Genomic DNA, 24,803 nt, shown 5'->3' with positions numbered 1-24,803 from the left:
CAGCTAAAAACCAAGGGACTAAGACATAAACATAGATTAAAATAAAATGAATAAATGAAATAAATAGTAATTAAACATGTCCTTAAAACATGCAAGATACAAATAAAGATTAAATATGAAAAGAAGCCTGATTAAAGGAATGAGATGAATCAAACAAATCAATTGAAAGCCTGATTAAAAAGGTGGGTCAATAGATAGAATATAAGGAAATAAACCTAATTGCACTCTTAAGTCAGTTAATGGAGTATTGCCATGATCAGGCCACGCTGTGTTTTAATCGTATTCCTGACAGTAACTGTGTTTACATGTTGCGGCTTCTCCATTTATTTTAGAGCAGAGGTCACATTGCTGAAAAATAGTCTGCCTCAGCTGTGAGATAACTTAAAAGAACATGTTTTCAGTTGACTTTCACCTCGTCGCCTTCATCAGCCTTCTTCTTTTGTGGCTGTTTTTCAGCGTTGGTACTTCACTCGTTTCTTTTTCTCAGCTTGTTGATCTCTGACAAGTGGCACCACTTACGCGCACGCCGCACATCCATACCACCTATAGCATTTTTGAAACGCAAGTCCCGGTTGCTGATTTCATAATTAGCCGGCGCTCAGGCAAAGCGGAATCAAATTCCACGTCGCTTGCGAGTGCAAATTGAATGAACGTCGCGGCGCGCATTTGCATCTTTCATGTGCTTAAATCTGGCCCGCAGAGAGACAGAGACACGCGGAGAGAAAGTGAGCGACAGGATGAATAACCGGAGTTTCATTTGTCTTCCTCATGACAGTGGAAGGATTACCAGGAACTAATTGGACAGATTAACTTGGATTTAGCTGCATCTCCTGTCAACCTTTTCTACCCTCCCTCCCCATTCTCTCCCCTTTCTTTTTCCTCGTTTCTTCTCTGCTTTTCTTTAAGCTTCTTTCTCCCGCTTTCAGGTCTTTTTACTGTACTTTTCTTGGCTCTTCCTAATGCTTCATATTGGGGTGCAGCGTTTTGTGTTTTTTTTTTGCCCTCAGCATAGTTCTATTTCATTTAGTTTCATTTCCTTTCCTTTTGTTTCCCGTTCTTTAATTCCAACCTCTGGATTCAGCTGATATGAAGCTTGCCGTCCTTGGTGTTATTGTTGGTGTTTATTGGTATTGTTGTTGTTTTCAAAGCTCCATCTGTGGAGAACAAAGCCTTTTAGTTCCAACATGAATCCAGCCGTTTGTCTGTCTACCGGAGGAGGGGAAAGGGACAAGGCAGCCTCTGTGGTTTACCGTTGGACCTGGTCCCGCTTGACTCTGGCCGCGTTCCAAACTAGTTATCGTCTCTGCCCGTTCCTCCTCTCGGCCTCCCTCTCTCATCTTTCTCTCTCTCTCTCTGCCCCCTTTATCAGTCCCTCGCTCTTTCCAGTCCCTGTTTCATTTTTCCACGCATTGCTTTGGTTTTACACTCTTCTTTACTCATTTTCTATGCTACTCTGTTTGCCCTTCTTTCCTTCTTTCTTTCTTTCTTTCTTTCTTTCTTTCTTTCTTGCTTGCTTGTATTTGTCTTTGTCCTCATTAGCTCTCCTTCCTACCTTGTTTTTCACCCTCTTTCACCACCTACAGTAAATAGACAAAGATAAGCAGCAATGCATTATGGGTCAGTAGGGGAGTGGGGTTTTGAAATGCAGGTGTGTGAGTGTGTGAGTGTGTGTGTGTGTGTGTGTGTGTGTGTGTGAGAGAGGGGGAGACAGTCATATATTTTGTTTTAATTCCATGTTGAAGACCGTCTCAATGTGAAGCAGTGTTATCATCAAGAGACCCTGAAATCAATACAATTTATTACACTATCCTGTATGTGTGTGTGTGTGTGTGTGTGTGTGTGTGTGTGTGTGTGTGTGTGTGTGTCTTAATAGCCAGGTTTATGGTGAGGATCACAGGTATTGATTTAAACAGAGAGAGACAGAGAGGAAGACACCAAGACATGTGAGGAAGAGACAGGAATAGAGGGAGAGGGACAGGCTGGGAAAGCAATAGGTCTCCCTCTCGCTCGATTTAAATGTCAACCATCCAATAACAGGTTGAAGCAAAAATGAAATGCTCTGACCCCTCAGCTATTAACACACACACATCTACACACACGCACAGACTTGAGCAATAATATTTTCTCAGCAGACAATTACCTGCCCGGGCGTCTTCACAACCTTCCCTCCGTTCTGTCGTTTTCCTCGTTTCCTCTCATATGTCTGTGTGTCTCTTTATTAGTGAGCTATTTACATCGAAACGACTTAACACACCTCGACGTGTCTGTATGTCGCTTACAGCTCTGCGCACGTGCGTGAGCGCGGATGGCTTTGCCCTTGACGCTCTTATTACGAGAAGTTTCATTGAGACCAGCACACACACATAAACACACACCTAAACATGCTCTGCCCAGATTTAATCTTGATTCTGTCACAACCTGAAGCGTGTGTGCACATTTGTGTGTGTGTGTGTGTGTGTGTGTGTTTGGGTAATAACCGAGTGGGAGACTGTCCGTGCCTGTGAGTTTCTGTGCATGTGTGTGTGTGTGTGTGTGTGTGTGTGTGTGTGTGTGTGTGTGAGTGTGTGAGTGACAGGCAGATAATGGGTTGTCAGAAGAAGCGACAAGTTTGTGTCCTTGTGTTGCCTCCTCTGAGAGAGGTAGACCCAGAGAAAAACAGAGAGCGAGATGAGGAGGGTTTGGACAGAGACTTGCATCTCTATTTAAGGTGAGCTGTTTTTATTAAAAAATCCTGGAAGGACACGAGGAAGCAGGTACGTTACAGTGACACCGAGGTAGAAATATCAGCAGGCGAGTGACGGGCAGTGAAGACCTGTCAGTCTGCGACGAAGAAAAATAAATAAAACTTTTGATTAAATTTGCTCTGGTTGCCCAGTAAAAGATTCCACTTTAGTCTTTAGCCAGTCTGCAAGATCAATATCAGAATTAATCAAGGTTTATTCAGTATTGAGCATGTCTTAATAACCTATTTCACACTAAGCTGTGAAAAATCTGAAACCATCAAGTGAAAAAAGAGATCTGAACCAAACCTTCCTCTATGTGTTCATCACTACAGTGGTGGGATGTATCATTCACTCAAGTACTGTACACATTTGAAGTACTCTCACTTACTTTAACTGAGTATTTCAAGTTCATGGCACTTTATACTTCTACTGCCACTAAATCTCAGAGGGAAATATTGTACTTAAATTGCATTTATAGTTCCTAGTTACTGAAGATTTTACGCACAAATATTTGAAATAGTTCAAATTGGCTCCACCTCAACCAGCAGCACCACTATTGGAAAATGTTACTTAAACCTCAATCCAACAGGATTCATTATCTGGGAATATGATATATAATATTACAAGACTCTCAGTGGATATTTTGGGTACTTCAAGTACCTTATTTTTCTTATAATACTCGTGCACTTAAGGAACATTTAAAATTGCAAGTAGCACCAGTATCAGACACAGGAGCAGCTCGAGCTCACCAGTCTCCATCCAGTCTGCATTCAGTGTCTCTGAAAAGACAGAAAACACGGTGGAGGTTGGTAGATACAGTGACATTTCATCTGGACTAATAATAATAATAAAGCCTTCTTGATTGAGTGACATCTGCGTGAGTTCGAGCACACGTACTGTTCGAGTACATAGAGAAATAACTCTTACGCACCAATTTGTAGCTGCTAAAGATTATAGCTTTGCTGCAGTAAACGCAGCCCCTCCAGGTGGATGGGCAGCTTGAAGAGTAGCAGCTCTGTGTGAGGTGGGGCTCCACCCTCGGTGTTGAAAGGCTGGTGAAGCACACGTTGGTAAACATTCACGAGACTGTAGTGCCATTGAAATGTAGCGGACTTGCGTGAGCAGGCAGGAAGCAGAGGAGGAAAGGTTTGGTTTTGTGCTTGTGCCCCCGCCTGTGAATGTGTGAGTGTGCGTCGGTGGGTGGGGTCTGGGGGGTTATTGATCAAGTTAAATGAGCCAGTTAAGGTAATTAAAGCCCAGGGCCGGCTGAAGAGAAGGTAGATTATATTGATAATAACAGTTCTGAACACACATAGCAGATGGAAACCAAAGACGTGCTTCGTAGAAGTTATTGCGTTTGAGGAATGGATGAATGGCCGTGAGAGGCAGACGTGGATGTTCATAAAACCCACTTGTTTCATCTTGGAAGTGTCGACTCAGCACTCTTTACTGCATTGGAAACCTCAAACTTTGCAAATATGTTTGAAGTTCAAAGTTCTTTTTTCACAGAAATCATCAAAGAATGGTCATAATTTCCCCCTAATGGCATATTTATGAGCATCTGGCAGTAATCTGTTGGGTTACTGGGAGAACTCAGGCCTGATGGAGCGGACACGAGTCAGAAATCTGCTCCTCGCCATTCTGCTTTACCTTGTGCGCTCCTCTGTTTCTCTGTAGAACCAATGCGGACCCCAAAGAGGCTAAAGATCGCCGAGACCAGGTCCCGTCTGATAGCGGTGGACTGGGAATCATTGGGATACAACATCACTCGCTGTCACACCTTTAATGTCACCATCTGCTACCATTACATGACTGCCAACAACCACAGCAAAGCCGACTGCTTGGACATGGACCCTAAAGGTAACACTGAGTTTAAGCATGAATACAGGCCCTGTTTCCATTACTGGTGCTGCAGTTTTACTGTAATACACTGAGTATGACACACTACTTGCAGCCCTTAATGTATTAACTTTTTTTTATACATAATTGTTTTATAAAAGAATAATGTTGGGGTTTTTTTTGCTGTTTTTCTTCTCAGCACCACGCCACCTGGTGGGCAACCTGCCACCCTACACCAACGTCAGTCTGAAGATGATTCTGACCAATCCAGAGGGACGGAAAGAGAGCGACGAGACCATCATACAAACCGATGAAGATGGTGCGATACATATTTTTTTGATCCATTTATTTATTTCCTAATTTTGAAAAATGTGCATCCATTGTTTGCATGTTAGCTTTAGGAATGAGCACCAAAAAATCATGACTAGCACTCAGATGTTGTGAATTAAGCTTTGCGGTGCACATATCACTTCGACATGGATCAGGACTGTGTGTGTATTAGCTCCTTTATTTGCAACAGCGAATTTTTCTTTACTGGCATGTCATAATTTGTTGTGTGTGTGTGTGTGAACAGTTCCAGGCGCAGTTCCCAGTCAGTCACTAAGAGCCACCCCATTCGAAGACAGAATCCTGCTTTACTGGAAGGAGCCAGCTGAGCCCAATGGAGTCATCATACAATATGAGGTACTATTAACAGAAGCAGCAGGCATAGTTATTGTTGTAGGAGCCAGACTATGACTCTGCTCAGCGGGAAAACGTGTGAACCAGGATTCTGTCTCTCTGCCCCACCTCAGATCAGCTACGGTGGCGTGCGCTCATTTGACCCTTCGGTGCCTCTCCAGAGGCCGGGACTCACGGTGTCTCTGCCCTCGAACGCCACCCATCACCTGTTTTCCCAGCTCCACCCAGGTGTCACGTACCAGCTCTCTATACGCGCGTCCACCTCCAAAGGCTTCGGTCCTGCAACCACGCTCAACGTGACTACTAATATTTCAGGTAGAAAACAAGTTTCAGGGCGCTTTATTGTCGCACATTGTTTGCTGTGTCACATGTAGGTAGTAAGCAAGTTGATACGCGGACACTAAGACAGACTCTTTCTTCAGCCCCGACAATAGATGAGTACGATGGGTCAGAGGCTTTTCTGAATGAGACTGCGACAACCATCACTGTCCTGCTCAAACCTGCCCAGGCCAAGGGAGCACCTATAAGGTATTATATGCATGAATACACAGAAGCACATACAGTATACAGACAAAACCCAAGTTTTGTCACATCAGCCTGTATTTTACTAGAGTTCATACTTCGCCTACTGACACCTTAAAGTAAAGCAACATTTAAGCCATAAAAACCAAAAAAGTAGTTCTTCTTGCAAGTATATAGGTGACCAGTGCTGTGGTCAAGCTTCAAAACGTGCATTACAGTACGAGTTATTCTTGTAATTACGCCAAACGTGTTATTTTGTGGCAGTAACGTGGACCCAGAGGTGTTCTAGTCAAAAACAGGTTGATAAACAATAATTACATTAGCAAAGGCCACGTAAACACGCCACAAACTATCTTTGAAATTAGACCTGTGAAGTATTTTATTCATTGTGAGAACCAAAAAATAACACTTTTACATCATTGTCTTGTCGGCAGCGCGTACCAAATTGTGGTGGAGGAAGTGAACCCGCAGCGGACACGTCGTCAAGCCTCCTCTGACTGTTACGAGGTGACTATTAATCTGTTACACGCTGTACAACTTATGTAATATACATGTATTTGTTTGCTAATGCAGAGTTTCATGTGAAAAAATAGCAGTTTTGTAGTAGATATGCACTATTATATATAGACTCTATAGACCTTTAGACCCTTGGATTCCAGCTCTTATAAAGCAGATATACATTGTTTTTGTAAGCCAGAGTTATAGACATATTATTTTCAATGTAAATATATCCTCTTTCCCAGGTCCCAGTTTCCTACCACAGTGCATCTAGCGGTGGATCTCCATATTATTATGCCGCCCAGCTGTCCCCAAGCAACCTGCCTGAGCCGCTCCCCTTCACTGTGGGAGACAACAAGACATATCAGGTAAGCCCTTTTATCCCAGCAACTGTTCTGTGGATAGTGCAGTAAAAATGTCAAGTGAAATAGAAATCATGGTAAACTTATAGCTATAACCCCAGGAAAAAGGTTAACAGACAGGGGGTTGTGATAAGGAAATACAAGGGTTTTATTCTTAACCATAGTTAAACTTATAACCAAACATACTAGACCGCCCAAGGAGAACCTGTACAGTACGTCCACCAAGGCTGCAAAATCTAGATGTTTAGAAATATAAATTTTCTATCAGGATCCTGGTCTACATTCAAATCTGGTCAGAATTTCTTCATTGAGGCAAGTGCAGCAGCAAAAACCTTGTGCATAAATGCATCTTTCGCCATCTTGGCCTTTGTGAATTGACATATGTTGAAGGAATAGTTCGGCATTTTGGGAAATGTGCTCATGTGGTTTCTGCTAGAAAAAAAAAGTTTTTCTAATTTTTCAGGCTAAACAAACGAGATATGACGTGTTAATTTGTGACCTCTAGAGGTGCTGATCACTTCCCTTTAATCCCCAGGGTTTCTGGAATCCTCCGCTGGCTCCAAGAAAGAACTACAACATCTACCTTCAAGCTGTTAGCAGCACAGAGAGGGTAAATGAACATTTATTCATGTGAAGACACACTTAATTTACCTGCTAGCTGCAGTGGGTAAATATGTACTCACGCTAATTATGCTGTGTATAATGTATAACTAGTCATACATAGTTAGTGTATAACTAAATTACTACAAACAGGTAAAAGCTGCAAAATATCTGCAAGCAACTGAATATGCGCTGCATGTTTTTACTTATACTATAAACACACATGCACAACTTTTAATATACATGTGTGGGACTCACATGTCGCTCTTATTGTGTCTTTTTCTGCAGGAAACCAAGACGCAGTGTCTGAGGCTGGCCACTAAAGGTAAAAACACTGTTACCGCTGATGCCACGTAAATTGTTGGGTGTCACTGACAATATTAGAGTACTTATATTGTCAATATTTTTGTTAAAGTGCTAACTGTCCCTTCATGATTGTTGTTAATCTGATATTTTTGCTGCTCATCTAGTTTGTAATGGGGGATATTACAGACTGTTTTCATACAGTATAACTTAACGTGTTAATAATCCGAGTTCAGTAGAGAATGGTATTTTTCTGTTTTGTGAGTATTAGCAGGGACAATATAAGGTTTTACAATCCTTGAAAACATATTCATGTTATGTTTGTGTGCACATTTATCCCTTGTGTGCGCACACAAATGTCGTGTTTTTACCAGCAACCATATGTTGATAGATTATCAGACTGGTTTTAAATGGTGTGGAGTTAATCCCTGGGCAGCCACACACACACACACAAGTGCACACACAATGTTTTGAGGAAAGATTTTCTGAAAAGCGGCTGATGGATCAGAGTTAGAACAAGGATAAACCCAAAAATACATTTGTATGTTTTCTATGAAACTGACAATCCTGGCGGTGGGCACCGCCGAGCTTCAAACAGTGAGAGCATTAAAGAGTAACACAAAACTAGAAGAAGTGAAAAGATGAATGAAAATGAAATATTCCCTCTTATATACTAAAACGTAGGCGTAGCACAGTGGTAACGTTGGTCTGACAAACAGCAGTCAGTGAAGCGATAAATCACTTTTTATGTTAGAGGTCAGAAAATCGTGAAAAATGCCCGACATGATTTCTCAGAGCTCAAGGTCACATATTAGGTCACATTTAATGAGCTGGTACCAGTGAATGTTTGGTATTTTGGCTTGGAAAAGTCAATTGACTAATTGAGAAATTTGTTCAGCTGAAACCTCAGAGGATTAAAAAATGAGGCCAAAGTGCCAGAAACTGCAGTTCCCTGAATGACCATTTGAGGCTGGGTCCAAAAGCGAGTCATTCCCCATAAACCCCCACATTAAAATGCCCAACTTTACAGCACTAATAAACTTGCCCTTCATGTCAACTGTACAGGGGTGAATTTTAATAGAACTCACTTGTTTGAATTGCATTAAAGGCTTAAAGTTATGCATTATTATGGGTGTGGCTGCTTTGACAACTAGCCTCAAGGTTTCAGCAACCAGGCCCACCTCAGCTCCACCCACACTCCATCTCATGCTCATTTTTGGGTTAGGCAGGAGTTTGACAGAGTCAGGCACTGCCAAGATGTATCATTAGATGAATGAATGGCTTAATTATTAGCTTCTCATTGTCTTTGCCCATTTTCTCCTTGTATGAGGCAACTAGTAACATTGGGTTGTAATTTCCATCGTAAGGGGTGACGAAAAGTTAAAATATTTAAACTACCCTTACTCACCCTTGCCGGTATTCCCTGCCTGCCTCACCTGATTTTACCTGAATCTGAGTGTTATTGTGTTAAAACAAAAAAAAAAAGTTAGAAGTCATATAATTTTTAATTACTCTCTGAACTCAATTGACGGTCCTTGCTTTGACCTCCGAGTGCCAAAGGATCATAAAACTAGACAATAAAATGTGACATAATTTTCAGCACAATCAGCCGCAGCGATTGTAGGATTAATCATTAAGGCTGATTTAGTTGTGTATTTTTATAGCAAACCATCCAGGGACAGACACTGCAGGGTAGCATCCTGTAGGTGATAACACTGTCCCAATAAAACCAAACAATACATAAAATTAAAGAAGGGCCAAGTTGAGAAGAACTGGAGCTGCATATTTTGTGTTCTTCTAATTTTTTCTTTTAGTCGCAGAGTTCAATGCGACCAACATGTGAGCCAGAGGAAATTGAACCCATGGGGTAGATCAAAGGTGTGGTGCAGTCCCTCCAGTGCCTGTAAGGTGTCATGTTTCCCCTCTCTGAGAGAAAATGTGGGAAGTTACCGTGTTTCCAGTGTCATCATATTTCAAGAACTGCTGGTGCTTGTAGTTACTAGAACAGGTGGTTGCTTTGCTAAAGGCTGCTAGAAAGAGATGACGCTCTGTCACTCCACCAGCCCGAGGAGGTCCGAGTGACTTATTTTAGCTTTTTTTTTTTTCAATAAAGCAGAAAGACACACTAATGGACGGAGAGGTCAGTTGACCATCCCCTCCTCTCTCTCCCTCCGTCTCCCTGCATGTGTGTGTGCGCTCGACCGTGCATCTGGGAGGGAGGATTAAGTGATGGTGGTCCTATTAGGTCATCTGGGGTATTGTGTATTGTCATTGCTGCCTCAGGGTGTTTTGTGTGTGTTTGTGGCTGTGTGGGTAAGTAGTGAGTGTTAGTGTACTGACCTGGATAATTTTACAGACATTAAGAGCTACTGCCGACATTATGAGGTCAGACTCAGAACCTCTTTAGGATTGTTTTTCTTTTTTGCTATGCCTTGTTTTGAACCCATCGATTCCTGGTCTGACAGTCACTGAAGAAACAGCAAGTGTGGTGAAGATTATCCAAAAAATCATGATATTTTCATGCCATCACAAATGCAAAATCACCCCCCCAAAGTCACCCCTGTTTAACATAGAACAATACATACAGGTAAAGACAGATTTGACTTGATTTGACCGAGAATTTCTTTCTTCTTGTTTCATAAACTCAAAAATATGATACGGATTCCTTGAATTTGAGCAGGAAGATCTTGAGTGAAAGATAAACTTGTCACTGCTGTCTGGTGAAGACATAATGCCAATAAGTTTGTAAATTACCTCAAGAGAGAATAAGACTGGCGATAATCCATATATACATGCTGCATATTGGCTTTTTACTAGTTATTTTAATGCACTTAATGCCTTATTCTACACGGCCATATTGTACCACTCGGCCATTAACAAAGAGTTTTCCCTCAATAGCATCATAATTACTGCTGAATGATAGTGAAGAAAGGAAATTGTTGGAATACCATGAAAGCCATCTTAATAATCGAACCCCAGAATGAGGCATTAATAAGTGCTTTATAATAATTAATAAAGAGGCAATATGCAGCTGATATGCATGCTAATAAGCAGCTAGTTAAAGGTGAATATGTAACTGAGTTTAAAGTGTTAAATCTTGCCTGTGCAGCCAAAGCCTGATAGATCAGATACTCCCTGCAGCATTAAATGTGTATTTATCCGCTGCTGAAGATAGTCCCCAAGAAATCCACTATTAAGTCCTTTTTCAGTGATATTTGCTAAACACTACAGTGCGCAGCTGTCTTAGAAAATCATTTAGCCTTTTCTGAAAATGTGAGTATCTATCTGTGATTTGTTTATTTAAAGATTTACTGTATGTCTTAAAGCTGAGTGCCACTGACAGGCGTGGAAGTTGGACAAAACTGAGAGCGGTATTGTTGGGATTGGTAGAAAAAATACAGGATAATGCCAAGTTTATCCTTTCAAAGCAACATTTTGACCGGCACATCAGTGCTCGTGCTTCATCCATCGATGTTAGTCCTGTGTTTTAGTGTAATATTGTTATGTAATGACACAGGGTTGGATGGGGGCATTTCATAGATTTCAGCAGCAAAATAATATGTTAAGGTCACAAATATGGAGGGAGATAAAGAGAGAGGGGGAGATTATGTTTATCTTGTTGATATTTAGCATTAGAAGTGGATTATTTGTTTGATAGATGCATTGCATTATGTTGAGTTTTGTGCATATGTCTTTGTGTTGGATTATTTGGATTATCATAATGCACGATAATGTTCTTACGGCGCAGTACGAACTATTCTGGCATTATGGGATCAGATGGCTCAGCTTAGGAGCATGAAAACAGATGCTCGCTCGGTTTCTGTTGATGTTCTGCCGACGATCAGCAGGGTTGAATGTGCACTATGGCGTGCACTCGGCCTGAAACATCATTTATGAATTATATTCCAAACAGACGAAATCAGGGAGCTCAGTCAAGTCTCTGAAGTCATCAGGAACAGAAATGAGTTTGAGTACAAGTAATGTACGGTGACCGTGGCGCACAAACGACGGTCAAATTGCATTTCGAAAGCGTTTCCCAATGAGAGCATGACGCCAAGGATAACCGGAAATACAAAAAGACAAAGCCAATTGAACGTTTCTTTATTTGGTCGTGTATAGTGAATGTTTTTCCATTTTTATGTTTTCTGTACTGTGGGTGCAGCTGGGAGTTGGAGTAGGAGTAGTGAATGTGCGCAGAGTTCACCGGTTCAGTACATTTACCACGAGGCGATTCAAAATGAATCAGAAGCTGAAATCTGGAGTGGTTTTATTTCAATTGACCGAGCTCCACCAGATAGTACAGCGCAGCAGTGAACGCTGTCAGCTCCCACTGATGCTCCGGTGCTGCCTCTGTGAAAGTTTGAACAGTTATTCATGTTTCAAATCCCATAATGCACCATCATGTTAAATACTTTATGGCCCTATTGCAAGAAACGTTACATTTAGCCTGAGCTGTACTTTGTGTCGTGTGCTAATTAGTAAATCTTAACAAGCTAATATGTTAAATTAAGATGGTGAACATTTCTTCTGCTTAACATGCAGCATCTTATGTTAGCATTCTGATGTTAGCATTGAGCTCACAGTGCTGCCGTGCCTGATTTCAGCCTCACAGAGCCGCAACACAACAACAAGAAGGACTCTCAGCTGTATGAGCTGTTTGGTACAAGTGACTGTTGTGGGTAATCTCTTTTCTTCATCTTCATGATTGCTGTCATATTAATGAAGAAATTCACTGTCAATCTGTGAGCCAAGTAAGCTGCTCAAACAAAACTTTCGGCTATATTTTCATCATGAATGACTTTGCTTTACCAGGAATATTTCAAGTCTTGATATTAACCTGATCTTAAGCACGGGGCTGATTAAAACGTCCCATTTAAATTGCTCATCAGGATTTGTTTCCTTATCACACTCACCACTTTCTGGATGCGAGGGCATTCTGTAAAGACATTTTGAGTGAAGGCAAACATAATTCCCGAGGCTGTTGGGTGGCATACTTTGCCAGCCTTAGGTGACACAGGGTTGCGTAAATACTTCAAAATAGTGCCAAGTTTCTATTATCTGTATAACAGGCTTACACTCAGAGCAGGAGAGCAAAAGTTCAGGAATGTGGAGAAGGTCTGCACCTGCTGAAGATTTGGGGTTCCTCTTAAGCTTAGTCGACAGGTGCTTTTGGTTCAAAACATCACTTTGTAGCTTTGTCTTTGTCAGATATCGTGCAGCTCTTTGACTGAAGCAGTAGGAAAGCTCACACGATAAAGCTTTTGAAGATAATTCCAGCTGTTAATTGTCAGTATTTCTGTTCCTTAAACTACTGCTGGAAAAAAGAGCTGTTTGAACTTCCTGGTGTTTCTTACAGGAGCTGTATTGACAGCTAGAGAAATTTAGCTTGTAAATTAAAAGAAATCCAGTGGAGACCGGACGTTTTATACACCTCGTATTCCCCCGGTGGCTGGCAGCTTTTAAAAAACAGGTCGGCAGCTTTCCTACAGCAATGGCCACAATAATAACAGTACAAGAAGCAATCTCAAGCTCACAAAGCTTTTAGTACTTTAGTGAGTGATATCTCAAAGGTCACAGCGTGAGAGAAGTTTTTTTTGCTCTTCTGCCGTCCACATAACATTAACTCTGCAAACACAAGAAACATAAAATATGAACGTGACACTACAATTTGTTAATGGCTTCAGTGCTGATGTTGTTTTATCGTCATTAGGTGCTACAGAAGAGCCAGAAGTCATCCCCGACCCCGCCAAACAGACGGATCGGGTGGTGAAGATCGCCGGGATCAGTGCCGGTGTGCTCGTCTTTATCCTGCTGGTGCTGGTGGCCATCTTATTGGTCAAGAAGAGGTGAGTGACAGCCCCATAAACACGCCCACTAAAACAGCTCTAATGAAGCGTTTCATGAGTGCAAATGCCACATGAACCATAGTACGACACCAACGAGAAGCAAGAACACACACAGACACAAACGTGCACCTAAAGCCATTCTCTTGTTGTGTGTTGGTCCAGTATTTGCTGTAATAACACCATCTTCCATCCATTCACCATAAACGTTGATCTCCCTTCAGAACCAGCTTGATAATCGTTCCTGAAGTACGTTCCACTTAAACAAATAGCTGAAGGCTTGTTTTCCCGAGATCCGTGCGAATCTGTGATATTTCCAAAATTAGAAGCTCCTGCCTCACACAGCTGTGTGAGCCTGTCTGCACGAGAAGGATCTGAGGACATGTTTTTATGTCTCGTACAGCTGTTGAATCAAACCAGACAAAACAACCACTCGGAGCAGCTGACTCAACTGAGCTTAAGAAAGAGAAACACAGTGAGAGACCCTCGAGCAGAAGATGTAGTAACGTATGAAAATAATCTCTAAACCTAGAATGTGGCTTTGAGAAGGGACACATATGTAGATGAAGGTCCTTTGTGAGAAGATTTTGGCAAAGATGACTTGAGGATAAAGCAAAATCTTGCCACAGAGGACAATGAAGGGCGGTTGGTTGGAGTTAGGGTTTGAGGTGTTGGCATAGAAATGTAAGCTGCTGGAGGACACACATACCTTTTGGTTCACACAGTTTCTCAGTGTGATGTGGTGGACTAGATACACACATCAGGGTTTATAGAAGTATAATTAAAGACATTTTTGGATAAAAGAAGAAAAAGAAAATGTGAGACTGAAAGAATGAAGCATCTCTCTCTTCACACATCTCAGCCCTCACTTTGAGTCGAGCACTCAGTCGGTCGAGGTGCCGCTGTAACGTTTTGGTCTGTGATGTGTTAGTCTGGTGCAGGGCTCCACCATGTGGTGGCTAAACGCAGCTGCACTCGCGTTTTTTAGGCTGTTGCTCCTTTAGAAACCTGATATTCTTGTGCTGTTATTCTTCCTCTGTGGTAAGTTATGATGGCCAATGAATGTTTATGAACCAGAAGTCATTTAATTTCTTCCACTTCTGAAAAAACATGTTGTTTTGGGTTCACTAAGATGACAACAACATTAATTAACATTACAGTATCATATTTGAAGTCCTGTTCAGTAGTTTACGATCATCATCAGATACTGAAATAGAAAAGTAAGACACAGAATGTACTTGTTTTTTCCAGCTATGACACACTGCGAGGCAGATCAGAGCGGCTTAAATAAATTGTGTAATACCATCACGTCAAACATCTGTTAAAATATCATGAAAGCTGTCTACATCCTTTAAACTCAACCCCCACCCATAAGTCTAGACACTTTTGGTTTTGCTAAGAACCTGCTGCTTGTTCATCAAGTCTTATCTGAGTAACTCTGAGCTTCATGAGCTTTTTCTGCTTTCCAGGGCGTGTGTGTGCATACGTTTGCATGCACATGTATAAGTCATGTGCACGAGTGTGTGTGTAATAATGAACCATTACCAAACATGTCGTTCTCCCTGTGACCTTTCAGTTAAAACCTGGTGTTCAGGCGACCTGAGTGCGTCATTAAAAACAGAATAATTAAGAATTTAATTTACATATCAGAGCAGATTCATTCTAGTCAAGTGCGTCATATCACATCTTTTCTTATTATGATATAAAGCGTCAACATAAACAGCTTGGTTTGATCTCTACATCACATTATCATACATTAGAAGAAATTTAGGATTAATGCTGAAATAAGGCTTGAGAGAGCAGCCAGGAAATCAGTCTCTCAGTTACAACCAATCACAATCCTCCTCAACGAATCAGCATCAATCCATTAGAGACATTGAATTACCGTCAGTGATGAACTCTGGTCATCAGAGATCAGCGACTTCCATATTTTTGTTCTAATTCTATAAATGAATTCATGTGAGTCAGCACTCACGCTGTCGCTTTAGTGTCAGAGTGTAATTGTAGATGTTAATCAAAGGACCTGAGCGTCTGCCTGTAAGGTAGACATATTCTCTTGTAGATGCTGTTACCCGTCAAACAGTTGACAGCGTTTGATCCACAGTCTGCGCTCAGCGGCCTGATAGCTGTGCCATGTTTTCTGTCCCTCGAGGATTTTAAGCCTTTTGATGATAGAAAATTGGTCCAAATTGAAAGCTTATTCATTTTTGGGGAGTAACTGTTGTTTACGGCTCCGTAATTGCATCACAGCTCGAGCAGCGTTCATGCCTCTGGGACAGAGACAGCGACTTCAAATGAAAGATCACTGAGCGGTCGAGGGACGGCCACAGGACGGCAGCGGTCCTGTGAAGTAAAGCATCGTGTTCAGACTTCAGGTCATATAAACGACCCCTACGAACAACTGAACATGAGTTCTAGTCTTGGAAATGGAATATTTTCAAGCTTCATGTTTAAATCTGTTTCTATGTATATGCTTTTGTTTGATTTATGAAGACGTATGAGATTGTGCCGCAGCCAACACTGATCGCCTCATGACGGCAGTTTCGACTTATTTGCATATATCTCTGCATGGGATATAAAAATGCCTTCGAGCTGCTTGAAGTGAGTCCTAAAAACTCGGTTTCAGTTATAATGTATGCTTGCTTTGAGCTATGATATCATTTGTGTTGAGCTATGAAAATAAATGTCCATTCTGACGTTTTTAGATTCATTTAAAGCTACATGGTGACGACTCACTTGGGAAATGACCCAAACTCACGAGCGAACAAGTTTTCCATAAAGGTTTCTGGGGAGATCAATCTTCATTGTCATTGAACCTTTACAACTTTGAACAATACTGCATCTTTAAAATGGTGGGGACATGATGACATCGCAGTGACATCATGCTTGCTTTACAGGAAGCGAGCGGCATGGTGTTATAGATCGGATAGCTTTGTATCAGATTTGACAAATTGTTTACTGTCCATATTAGTAAAGTAAAGGTGATTTAGAGCTTTAAAAAAAAAATCCCCAATCAGAGCCGTCCAGTTACGGTAAATGCAGCTTAAAAATACTGCACGAATATTTTAAATATGACACCTCCAGAAGACAAAGATTGTTGTTAATATTGGTAGTCCATTGAGAAAGTCTCTTAGCTTGTTTTGTAGTATTTATTTAGCATTAAACTTGAGTTTTTACTTCTTTCTTCTTTTTATTTCTTTAAAGAAATAGGGCCCATAGTTATTATAATAACCCCTTGCATGACCCTCAAGTTGTAGCAATCCAAAGGTGTTTTCTTCTGTTTCTGTTGTTGCTGGTTGGGACAGGACAGTATTGTCCTAATTTGCATATTCATGACCCTTGTGTCTCATTCTTTGCTTTCTGATTGGCTCACAACCCCAGGAGGACCTACTATTCATACTCTTATTACCTGTAAGTAAACAACCAATCAACAATCAGCTCACCCGGCTGCTGTTATCTTACTGGGCGAATTCTTAGTGGCTAGTTGTTGTTATTTTTAAAGATGCAGTATACTTTTTTCAAGACAAAACACATTTTCAGCTCTGACCAACCAGCCAAAGCCATCCTCATTGACGCCCTGCCAGGGAGGGGGTCAATTCACTTTCATGTCAGTCAGGTCAGGACTTCAGTGAATTCCATATTTTCATACTTAAATATTTGAAATCCTTGGATAAAGCAAGACAATGTTGATGGTTTCCTGTCTGGAAGTGACAAGAAATAAACGAGTGCTGAATCGTTAGCAAACTTCTGTTAAAGGGACTGAACTGACAGTGAATTGACCTCGGCCCTGGTGTCCTCTACATGCTCCAAAGTTGCTCTGAAGCAGGCTTTTGAAGGCCAAAGTTGGCCCGTAAACCAGACCAAAGCAGGCCAAAGTGGGATGACACAGGCCTAAGCGTGTTATTTGAAAAAAGAATGCTGCACTTGTGACTTGTAGCTCTTTGTGTGCATGTAGTCATGTGATCATCCATCCGCCCATCAAGTCACAGGTATCACGGTAACTCTGCTGCACATGCTCAGTGTCTCCTTCCTGGTTCCCGTCCTGAAAGAATCCAGTTCCTGTTTGGAGCACATGGCTCTGATTTTGGTAGTTCTTGGTGGTTTTTCTCATGTTGTGGGGACTCCCTTCTCTACTCTGTCTCTTATTGTCTCTCACCAGCTGTGACCAAAATGGATCCCTAATTTTGCCTCTTTTAAAAATAATGACAATAAACTTCACTTACACAGCATGTTTCTAAACAGTTTTCAAAGTGCTTTACATGGTTGAAACAGGACTAAAACATTTCAGTTCAGAGAAAAATCAGACGCTTAAAGGTCCAGTGTGTAAGATTTAGAGGGGTCTATCGACAGAACATACCAGAGGTGGAATCTAATCTTCATTAATACGTTTTCATCAGTGTATAATCACTTAAAAATAAAAATGGGCGTCTTTTCTTTACCTTAGCATGAGCTCTTTTTATCTACAGAGAGAGAGTCCGCCATGTTGCATCGCCATGTTTCTGCCGTAGCCCAGGAGGGACAAGTTTCATCACTGCTTGGACAGGGAGGGGATGTTGTGTTTGTTGTAATCTGCAGCTTCAACCACTATATGCTGCTAAATCCTACACACTGGACTGGAATAATAATCAAAAACAGCAAAATAAAGATAAGAACAACAACAATAATAGTAATAATACAGATAAAGACATGTTGGAAATAAGACATTAATTGCTGTTTTTTTAGAAAGATACGTTTTAAAAAGTGATTTGAAGATGTCACTGAGTTAGCGTGCTCGTTAGCAGCAACTACAAACACAGATAATTAAATGAATATGGGCATTTATTCTTCACCAGCTCGTGTCTGCATTCATCACATACGTTAGATACGTTTTTTAGTGACACCAATTATTGCAGCATAAAGTCACCACTACTCTCAGGAAGTAGCAGTTTTAATGGTGAGAAAATATGACATCTATTCAAATACATTTATCAGGAACATCTGTAATTTTTCTTTTTCATCACAGAGGAAATCAAAACCTTTCAAGACCGTTTTTCCATTTATGAATTCATCTCCTGGTATATTTCAATGAATTTCTCCTACAAAGGAGAGGACTCTGCCATGTTTATAGTTTTGTTATTCATTAATAAGAGATTTGCAGGGTGTCTTTACCGTTTCAATGATGTTCAGGAGATGTTACACGACTTTTTCTGAACACATAAAATCAACTCACAATTCAGACTTTAAAGATAAAACTGAAAGAGATCCACTCTAGTTCTGGTCACAGCTACCCCCTTCTCTTAAGTACAAGCACACGGCATATGGTGATTTATGATGTATATATATATGTATGGCCTTTCCTCCTATGTTTCCTGTTGCCATAAATACACTCACAAACACCCACACACACAGCTTAACCTGGTCAACACTTAAACCAATCTTCCTACTGAGTCTGTGAGTGTGCGTGCATTATGTGTGTATGTGGTCTTAGAGGTGGAGTTGGTGTATTTTGGGGTCAAGAGGTAAAATATACGCTAAAACAGAGCATGCTTTCTGTGTGTTTGCTGGGGAGAAGTCAGAGCCGGACCTTGTATCAGTTTCGCAACGATCACAAATCAATGAAATTTAGTCGGAGCTCAAACTTCTGAACAAGTGAGGAGCCGATCATTTAAAACACATCAAAGCATGATTAATGTTTGCTGACCTCTGCAGATGTTGTCCTAACTGATGCACGTCTATGGCTCTGGGTGCAAAATGTTCCTGCATGCTCCGTCATGCTCGACGCATTAAGCCCTCTGCGGTTATTTGCCCTGGGATTTTAAGGACTGGACACATCGAGGGAGTGAACCCTGACAAGGACACCTTGATGTTTAGATTTTAAGATTATTTTTCTTCACCGGGCACCAGGTCTCATGATAATTAATTCATTCAACAATGTAACAACAGCCTGTGAAGAAAAATAGATTAAAATTTAAAAATCGGGAATTTCTCAGATGTATTTTTCCTAGAAAAACTGTCTCATAACTGTACACTGTTTATGAAATGACCTGAAGTCCTTCTACTCGTACTGTACGATGATAACTGTGGTTCTGTGGTTGGTAAATGTTTTTCCCTGAGCTCCTATAGATCAGAAATCATTCCCTTGCTCTTGTTTTAATGGGCTTTTTTCCTTTGCTGTCGGATGAAAACCAAACGTTTAAAGCCGTGGTCTTTTTTTTTTTTATGTTTATTTCCACTTCATTTATTGAAAATTCACATTCTGATAATGAAGAGAGCCAAAAAAAATCATGACCCTTTTCAAAGTTTTTCAAAGGCTTTCATCTGACAGCTCATCTGTGGTACTGAGGTTGATGACAGGTTTCCCCTTTGCTACCTGTAGGTCATAGGTCATTTCCCTGGTCTGTATTAGATGCTGTCGTCCCTCTGCTCACATAGCCGAGCCTGTTACATGCTGCCATTGACAAACAAGCCTTTCCTCTACCTCCCTTGCCTGTTCTCTCCTCTGTCCTTCCTCTCTTCTTCTCTTCTCCCCTCCTTTTCTCCCTCTCTCTTCCTTCTTGGTTCTAAACTGTGCATCTTGAATCAGCAGCCTGCAGCCCCCAGCCGTACTGTTATTGCCAATAAAGGCAGGACACCACCTATTTAATGCAAAATCATACTACACTTGAAAATTTGAGACTGTTCCTCACGAGGCGGTGGTCCGCAGGCTGGCTGATGTTTGTGTTTAGGAGATGCCTGACTGAATCTGTCTCTGCTCCCGACAGGAAACTGGCTAAAAAGCGTAAAGACGCCATCGGAACGACTCGGCAGGAAATGACTCACATGGTGAACGCCATGGATCGCAGCTACGCCGACCAGAGCACTCTGCATGGGGAAGATCCGATGGCCGTGACGTTCATGGACTCTCACAACTACAACAACAGATGTAGGTTCAGAAAAAACACTATTATTACTCTTATTCTAACCATAAGAAGTGTTATTCACCATCAAGATGTCCACGCTGTAAGCCTTCGTCCTCAATTCAGATTTATTGCTCTGATACGATTTGTTTGTTTGGTTGTTTGTTGGCTGTATTTTATAAAAGTGGCCATTGTCAGTCTGAATTTGGCCTAATATTATTTTTAATCCTCTTCCAGTCAACCTATTTTCATCTTCTGCCCTCACTTGAAAAGTTTCACAGTTGTTCTTTTCATTATTGATTAGTATTTCTTTTTCGGTCTCTAAAATGTCCATCAGCTGAAGACCTTAAGAGGTGATTCGGCCTGATCAGTTCGAAAAGTGGAAACAAAGAAAGGGTTTGTTTTCAGGCGTGTTTGTGTCTGATGTGTGAGCAGGAGCCCCGCTGATCGCCTGTTGTGAAGAAACAGTTTGAATTATTTCTCTCACGTTAAATACTTGATGACCACATTGAGCAAAGGCAGAGGATTCTTAAGATGTAGCTTTTCCACTCATGTTTAAGTCACGCCTGGAGGCCGCGCAGTCCATCAGTAGCCTTTTTATGAGCGTTTGAATTTTTCCCGACGCTCACTGCTCGCTCTTCCATGTTTGAGTAACGCTGAGATTTAGAACATTTCCTCACCGTGTTTCCTCCCGCAGTGCCCAACGACCCTCTGGTTCCTACTGCGGTGCTAGGTGAGACTTGCAGCATGGTTGGATATGTCACATTTACCACCAGCTCCCTTTACTGATCACCCATCATCATCTCAAAGCCCCCGTGTTTGCCGCCCCGTCTCATATGTCTCGTCATTATGTCGTTAAAATGTTAGACACGCGTGTGCGCGTGGATAGTTTGGCTGGATTGAAGTTTTGGTTGAAAGATTTTGTCTGTTATCTATGTTTTATTAGTGTAGTAAGATCGAATCGAGACAATCTGCTTGTTTTAAGTTGTGGAAGTCAGAATTTCTTTGTATCCACACAAATATGCTCGTTTTTAGTACTTTCAAGTGTTCTTTGAGACTTTTTACGTATTTTATCTGCATTAGTGAAATTTTCTTATTCTGTTTGCAGATAAAGTTGCTTATTTAAAGTAATATTTCCCCAATTTTATTGCTTTTTTGCGTGTTTTTGGGAGCAAACCAATTCAACAAGCAGTGAAATGCTCTGAAATGAACGTAATTAGAGAGAAATAAAACAAAAATACAAAATGAATTTTTGACTTCGGTTCAAAGGAAATCTAAAGATGTGTAATTTTTTTTGCCACCAAATGCCAACTCTCTGTGTAAAACATGGCCGGTAGTAAAACTCAACAGCACTTCATCTGTCGTGCTGCGTTCTCCCGACAGTAGGTTCAACCGCTCCCAATCCCAGCCACATTTTCTGCCTCCTACCGAGAGTTATTGATATTCACAGTAATTACCATCATTCTCCCTCAGAGACCTCATTATTTCCACAGTTTTGAGTTGTTTTAAGGCATGCCATTCCCCGTCCCAAAAACGACAGAAACCGATGCATAAAAGGAGGAAGACAATTTGTCACATTGCCACTGCGAAATGACTGCACATTAAATCTGTGACATCAAGTGACAGTGAACGACTGAGTGCCTACAGCCCTGTGTGCTGTGGATGTTTTTCTGTGCTCCAGATCTGGAAGTCTGCTCGAGTATCTACCATCTGTGTTATTCCCCAGCCTTGTTTTGTCGCTGATGCCTCAGTCTGAATCGTGAAAGCTGTAGTTTTTGCCAAGTTGGATGTGACTCCTGTTCCCGTTTTGCACTGCAATGTGTTTATCTTTAGTTTAGTCTGGCGTTGACACTGCGGCATGACGTGGAGCTCTAACATACCCTTAAGGGCTCTGCAATCCCCAACGCCACCAAACTGTGTTAATTAACTGTTCCATTGCCTCTAATTTGGAGTGAAGGCTGCAGTTACAATCTGTCCTGGCCAATCACATCACAGCGTTGGAGGAGTAGCAGGAAGTAGCGAATTAAGAGGCAGTGTCGGGTCAAGTTTACTGTTAATTGGCCTGACGAGGGCTTAACAAACCTTTAACAATCAGTAATGAGCTAACATGTCCTCAGAGCAGAGAAAAGCATCAGTTGGATGAAATAAACCGTGTCAGTTTATAAACAGTGGTGAAGATGAAATCGGCCGGTTGTGCCGCAACCCCAAGCTACTCCATTATACAACCTGTCAGTCTGTGCGTTACTACTGCCAACTCGCATTATCCCCCGCAGCACAGAAGCATTCACAACCCCATGATAACCCGCAACTGAAACACTTTTCCAACGCGCGAGCTTCTCAAATGAAAAATTAATGACATCATAGATCTGCAGCCAGTGATTCCTCATCTGTGCTTTAAATGTATTGTTTTAGAGGAAAACCACTGACTTTTAGCATTACAGTGAGGGAGGTGTAGATGCTTTGAACAGTAGGAGCAGAGTTAAGTAGTTGCAAGTAGCAGCAGATGATACCATGAGAGGGAATTTCAGACTTTCCAGCTCGTTTGAAGTTGGTGTTATGTTGCTATAGATGTTGTTTTAGTACTGTGACAAAACCCACTTAATGCAAAGTGTTTATTATCATCTTTTTTTGGTCATGCTCCATTGTTTTGTGAGATCATCCTCTGTTTATTTGCGTCATCCATTATGTATAAACCTTTGATTTGAGACCCTTTAGATCCATCAAAGTTGTCAAAGTAACCCGCAGTTCATGTTTAGAGTCTTGCCAACAAATCCTCTTATCCTGCCGTCAGACTAATCCTTTCTGCTCTTCTCTTGTGCTGCTTTGACATGTAGTTCCAATCACAGGTGAGTACAGACAGCGAAAACAAAGTGACTCACGGTTTGTTTGATTTGAGGAAAATGCAGTATTTTCTTATGGTAATAACTCAAAGCCAGCAGCTATTATAGGTTTGGGAAGATGAAAAAGTCGTTCCTTTGTTGCTTTTGTGCAGGTAAAACTAATGTTTTCTTTTCAAGCTGGTAATCAGTGGATGTACATGCTTTTACCCAACCTACCTTGACTCACAAAGCCTTGGAAATCCATCCCTCTGACCAGCTTTTAGCGAAGGCTCTGATACATGCTATGAAAATCTGGTTAATTTGCGACCTAACTCCTCTCGCAGACGAGAACCACAGTGGCTCTGCAGCGGAGAACAGCCGGCTTCTGGATGTTCCTCGGTATCACTGCGAAGGAACCGAATCTCCTTACCAGACCGGACAGCTCCACCCTGCCATCAGAGTGGCCGACCTTCTGCAGCACATCAACCTGATGAAAACCTCCGACAGCTACGGCTTTAAGGAAGAGTATGAAGTAAGATTATTAGTGGCAGTACTTTTACTACCAGTACCAGTCGCTCTAGCGGTGGTGTTAGTGGCCCGGTTGGCAAAAGCAGCAAAAGCATTACTGGTAGAAGCAGTCATGTAAATTTATGACCCTGATGAGGATATTTATGACCCTATATCAGGGTTTATAAAGGATACGATAAACTCTACAATTACTTCAAACAGTGAACCCAACAAGTGCAGGAAGTGTCTGTAAAGCGAGGGCTTTCCTGATATTTGTTGTAACTTTTTACGCATTTCTCTGTATTCTGAAATTATTCTCATTTTTATCAATCATACATATTTAATAGGCTTTTGTTTGACAAATTCAGTGTTTTCTTCTCTCCGATGCCTTGTTCTATCAGTCCTTTGGCTGTTTTAATCTGTACATTTCTAATGCAGAACGAGGCTGTTTAGCCGACACTGAAGGCTCTGTGGATGCAGCTTGTGTTCATGTCTTCACTTCTAAAAATAACAATTTCATTCAGTTTTTTCCTCACATAAATGAATGAAATGCTCAGATACAGGCCTGCTGTGTCTTTTTTTTTTTTTTAAGCTGTCTTAAACCCCCTTAAAGTCAAGAAGGCCCATGAAGTTCTGGACCCCCAGGTTTGGAACAAGTGCATTAAGAAATCTGGACTGTATTGTTTACTCGTTTTAAAGTAGACAACAGCAGAAAGCGCATTAGGAAAATCAATGATGCTTTATTTGATGTTCTGGCTTGACATTAAAATGATGGAACGGCTGTGAGGGTTGAATTGCCTTGTAATTTGAGAGTATTTTCTGCCGCATTGACTAAACAGTTAAAAAGCAAAAAACCTTTTTTTATGACCCCCCCCCCCCCCTTTTTGTGTCTAATAAGCATTACATCACTGCTCATGTACCCACGGAATAAAACCATTAGAGTAAAGCGATCAGTCGAGCACGTCTTTCTCCTCAGAGTGTTACTGTTGAGGATCCATGACGTGTAATTTTCCCTCCTGCTGTTTCGTCTGTTGTTGGTGATACAGAGCTTCTTCGAGGGCCAGTCGGCCTCCTGGGATGTGGCCAAGAAGGAGCAGAACCGCACCAAGAACCGCTATGGGAACATTATAGCATGTAAGAAAGTTTTATTTTACGATGTGCTTTACAGGAAGAAGAATATTCACATCAGGACCGTGTGGGTGTGGTTTGATTGACAGCTAAGATCCCCTCA

The 24,803-nt window shown here is 41.4% G+C and overlaps 1 protein-coding gene across 15 annotated transcripts in view; it reads left to right on the top strand.

The window, feature by feature from the left end:
* The window catches only part of ptprk (protein tyrosine phosphatase receptor type K), a 107,800-nt gene that overhangs the window by 71,526 nt on the left and 11,471 nt on the right, over window positions 1-24,803 (top strand). For 9 of the 15 annotated variants that reach the window (XM_070988205.1, XM_070988203.1, XM_070988204.1 and 6 more), the window contains exons 12-27: window positions 4,401-4,583; window positions 4,762-4,881; window positions 5,137-5,246; window positions 5,357-5,558; window positions 5,666-5,771; window positions 6,200-6,272; window positions 6,509-6,631; window positions 7,161-7,235; window positions 7,514-7,550; window positions 13,239-13,374; window positions 16,753-16,782; window positions 20,112-20,272; window positions 20,944-20,979; window positions 23,081-23,092; window positions 23,410-23,597; window positions 24,619-24,706. In XM_070988205.1, coding sequence (XP_070844306.1) covers window positions 4,401-4,583; window positions 4,762-4,881; window positions 5,137-5,246; window positions 5,357-5,558; window positions 5,666-5,771; window positions 6,200-6,272; window positions 6,509-6,631; window positions 7,161-7,235; window positions 7,514-7,550; window positions 13,239-13,374; window positions 16,753-16,782; window positions 20,112-20,272; window positions 20,944-20,979; window positions 23,081-23,092; window positions 23,410-23,597; window positions 24,619-24,706 — 1,680 coding nt within the window. The remainder of the gene's footprint in view (window positions 1-4,400; window positions 4,584-4,761; window positions 4,882-5,136; window positions 5,247-5,356; window positions 5,559-5,665; window positions 5,772-6,199; window positions 6,273-6,508; window positions 6,632-7,160; window positions 7,236-7,513; window positions 7,551-13,238; window positions 13,375-16,752; window positions 16,783-20,111; window positions 20,273-20,943; window positions 20,980-23,080; window positions 23,093-23,409; window positions 23,598-24,618; window positions 24,707-24,803) is intronic. The other 6 variants (XM_070988206.1, XM_070988199.1, XM_070988208.1 and 3 more) reach the window with 3 other exon arrangements.

The sequence above is a fragment of the Chaetodon trifascialis genome, chromosome 19 (genome assembly GCF_039877785.1).
Source record: "Chaetodon trifascialis isolate fChaTrf1 chromosome 19, fChaTrf1.hap1, whole genome shotgun sequence".
Taxonomy (NCBI): domain Eukaryota; kingdom Metazoa; phylum Chordata; class Actinopteri; order Chaetodontiformes; family Chaetodontidae; genus Chaetodon; species Chaetodon trifascialis.
The sequence above is the reverse complement of the archived record's forward strand: the minus strand, read 5'-3'. Positions and strand labels throughout refer to the sequence as shown.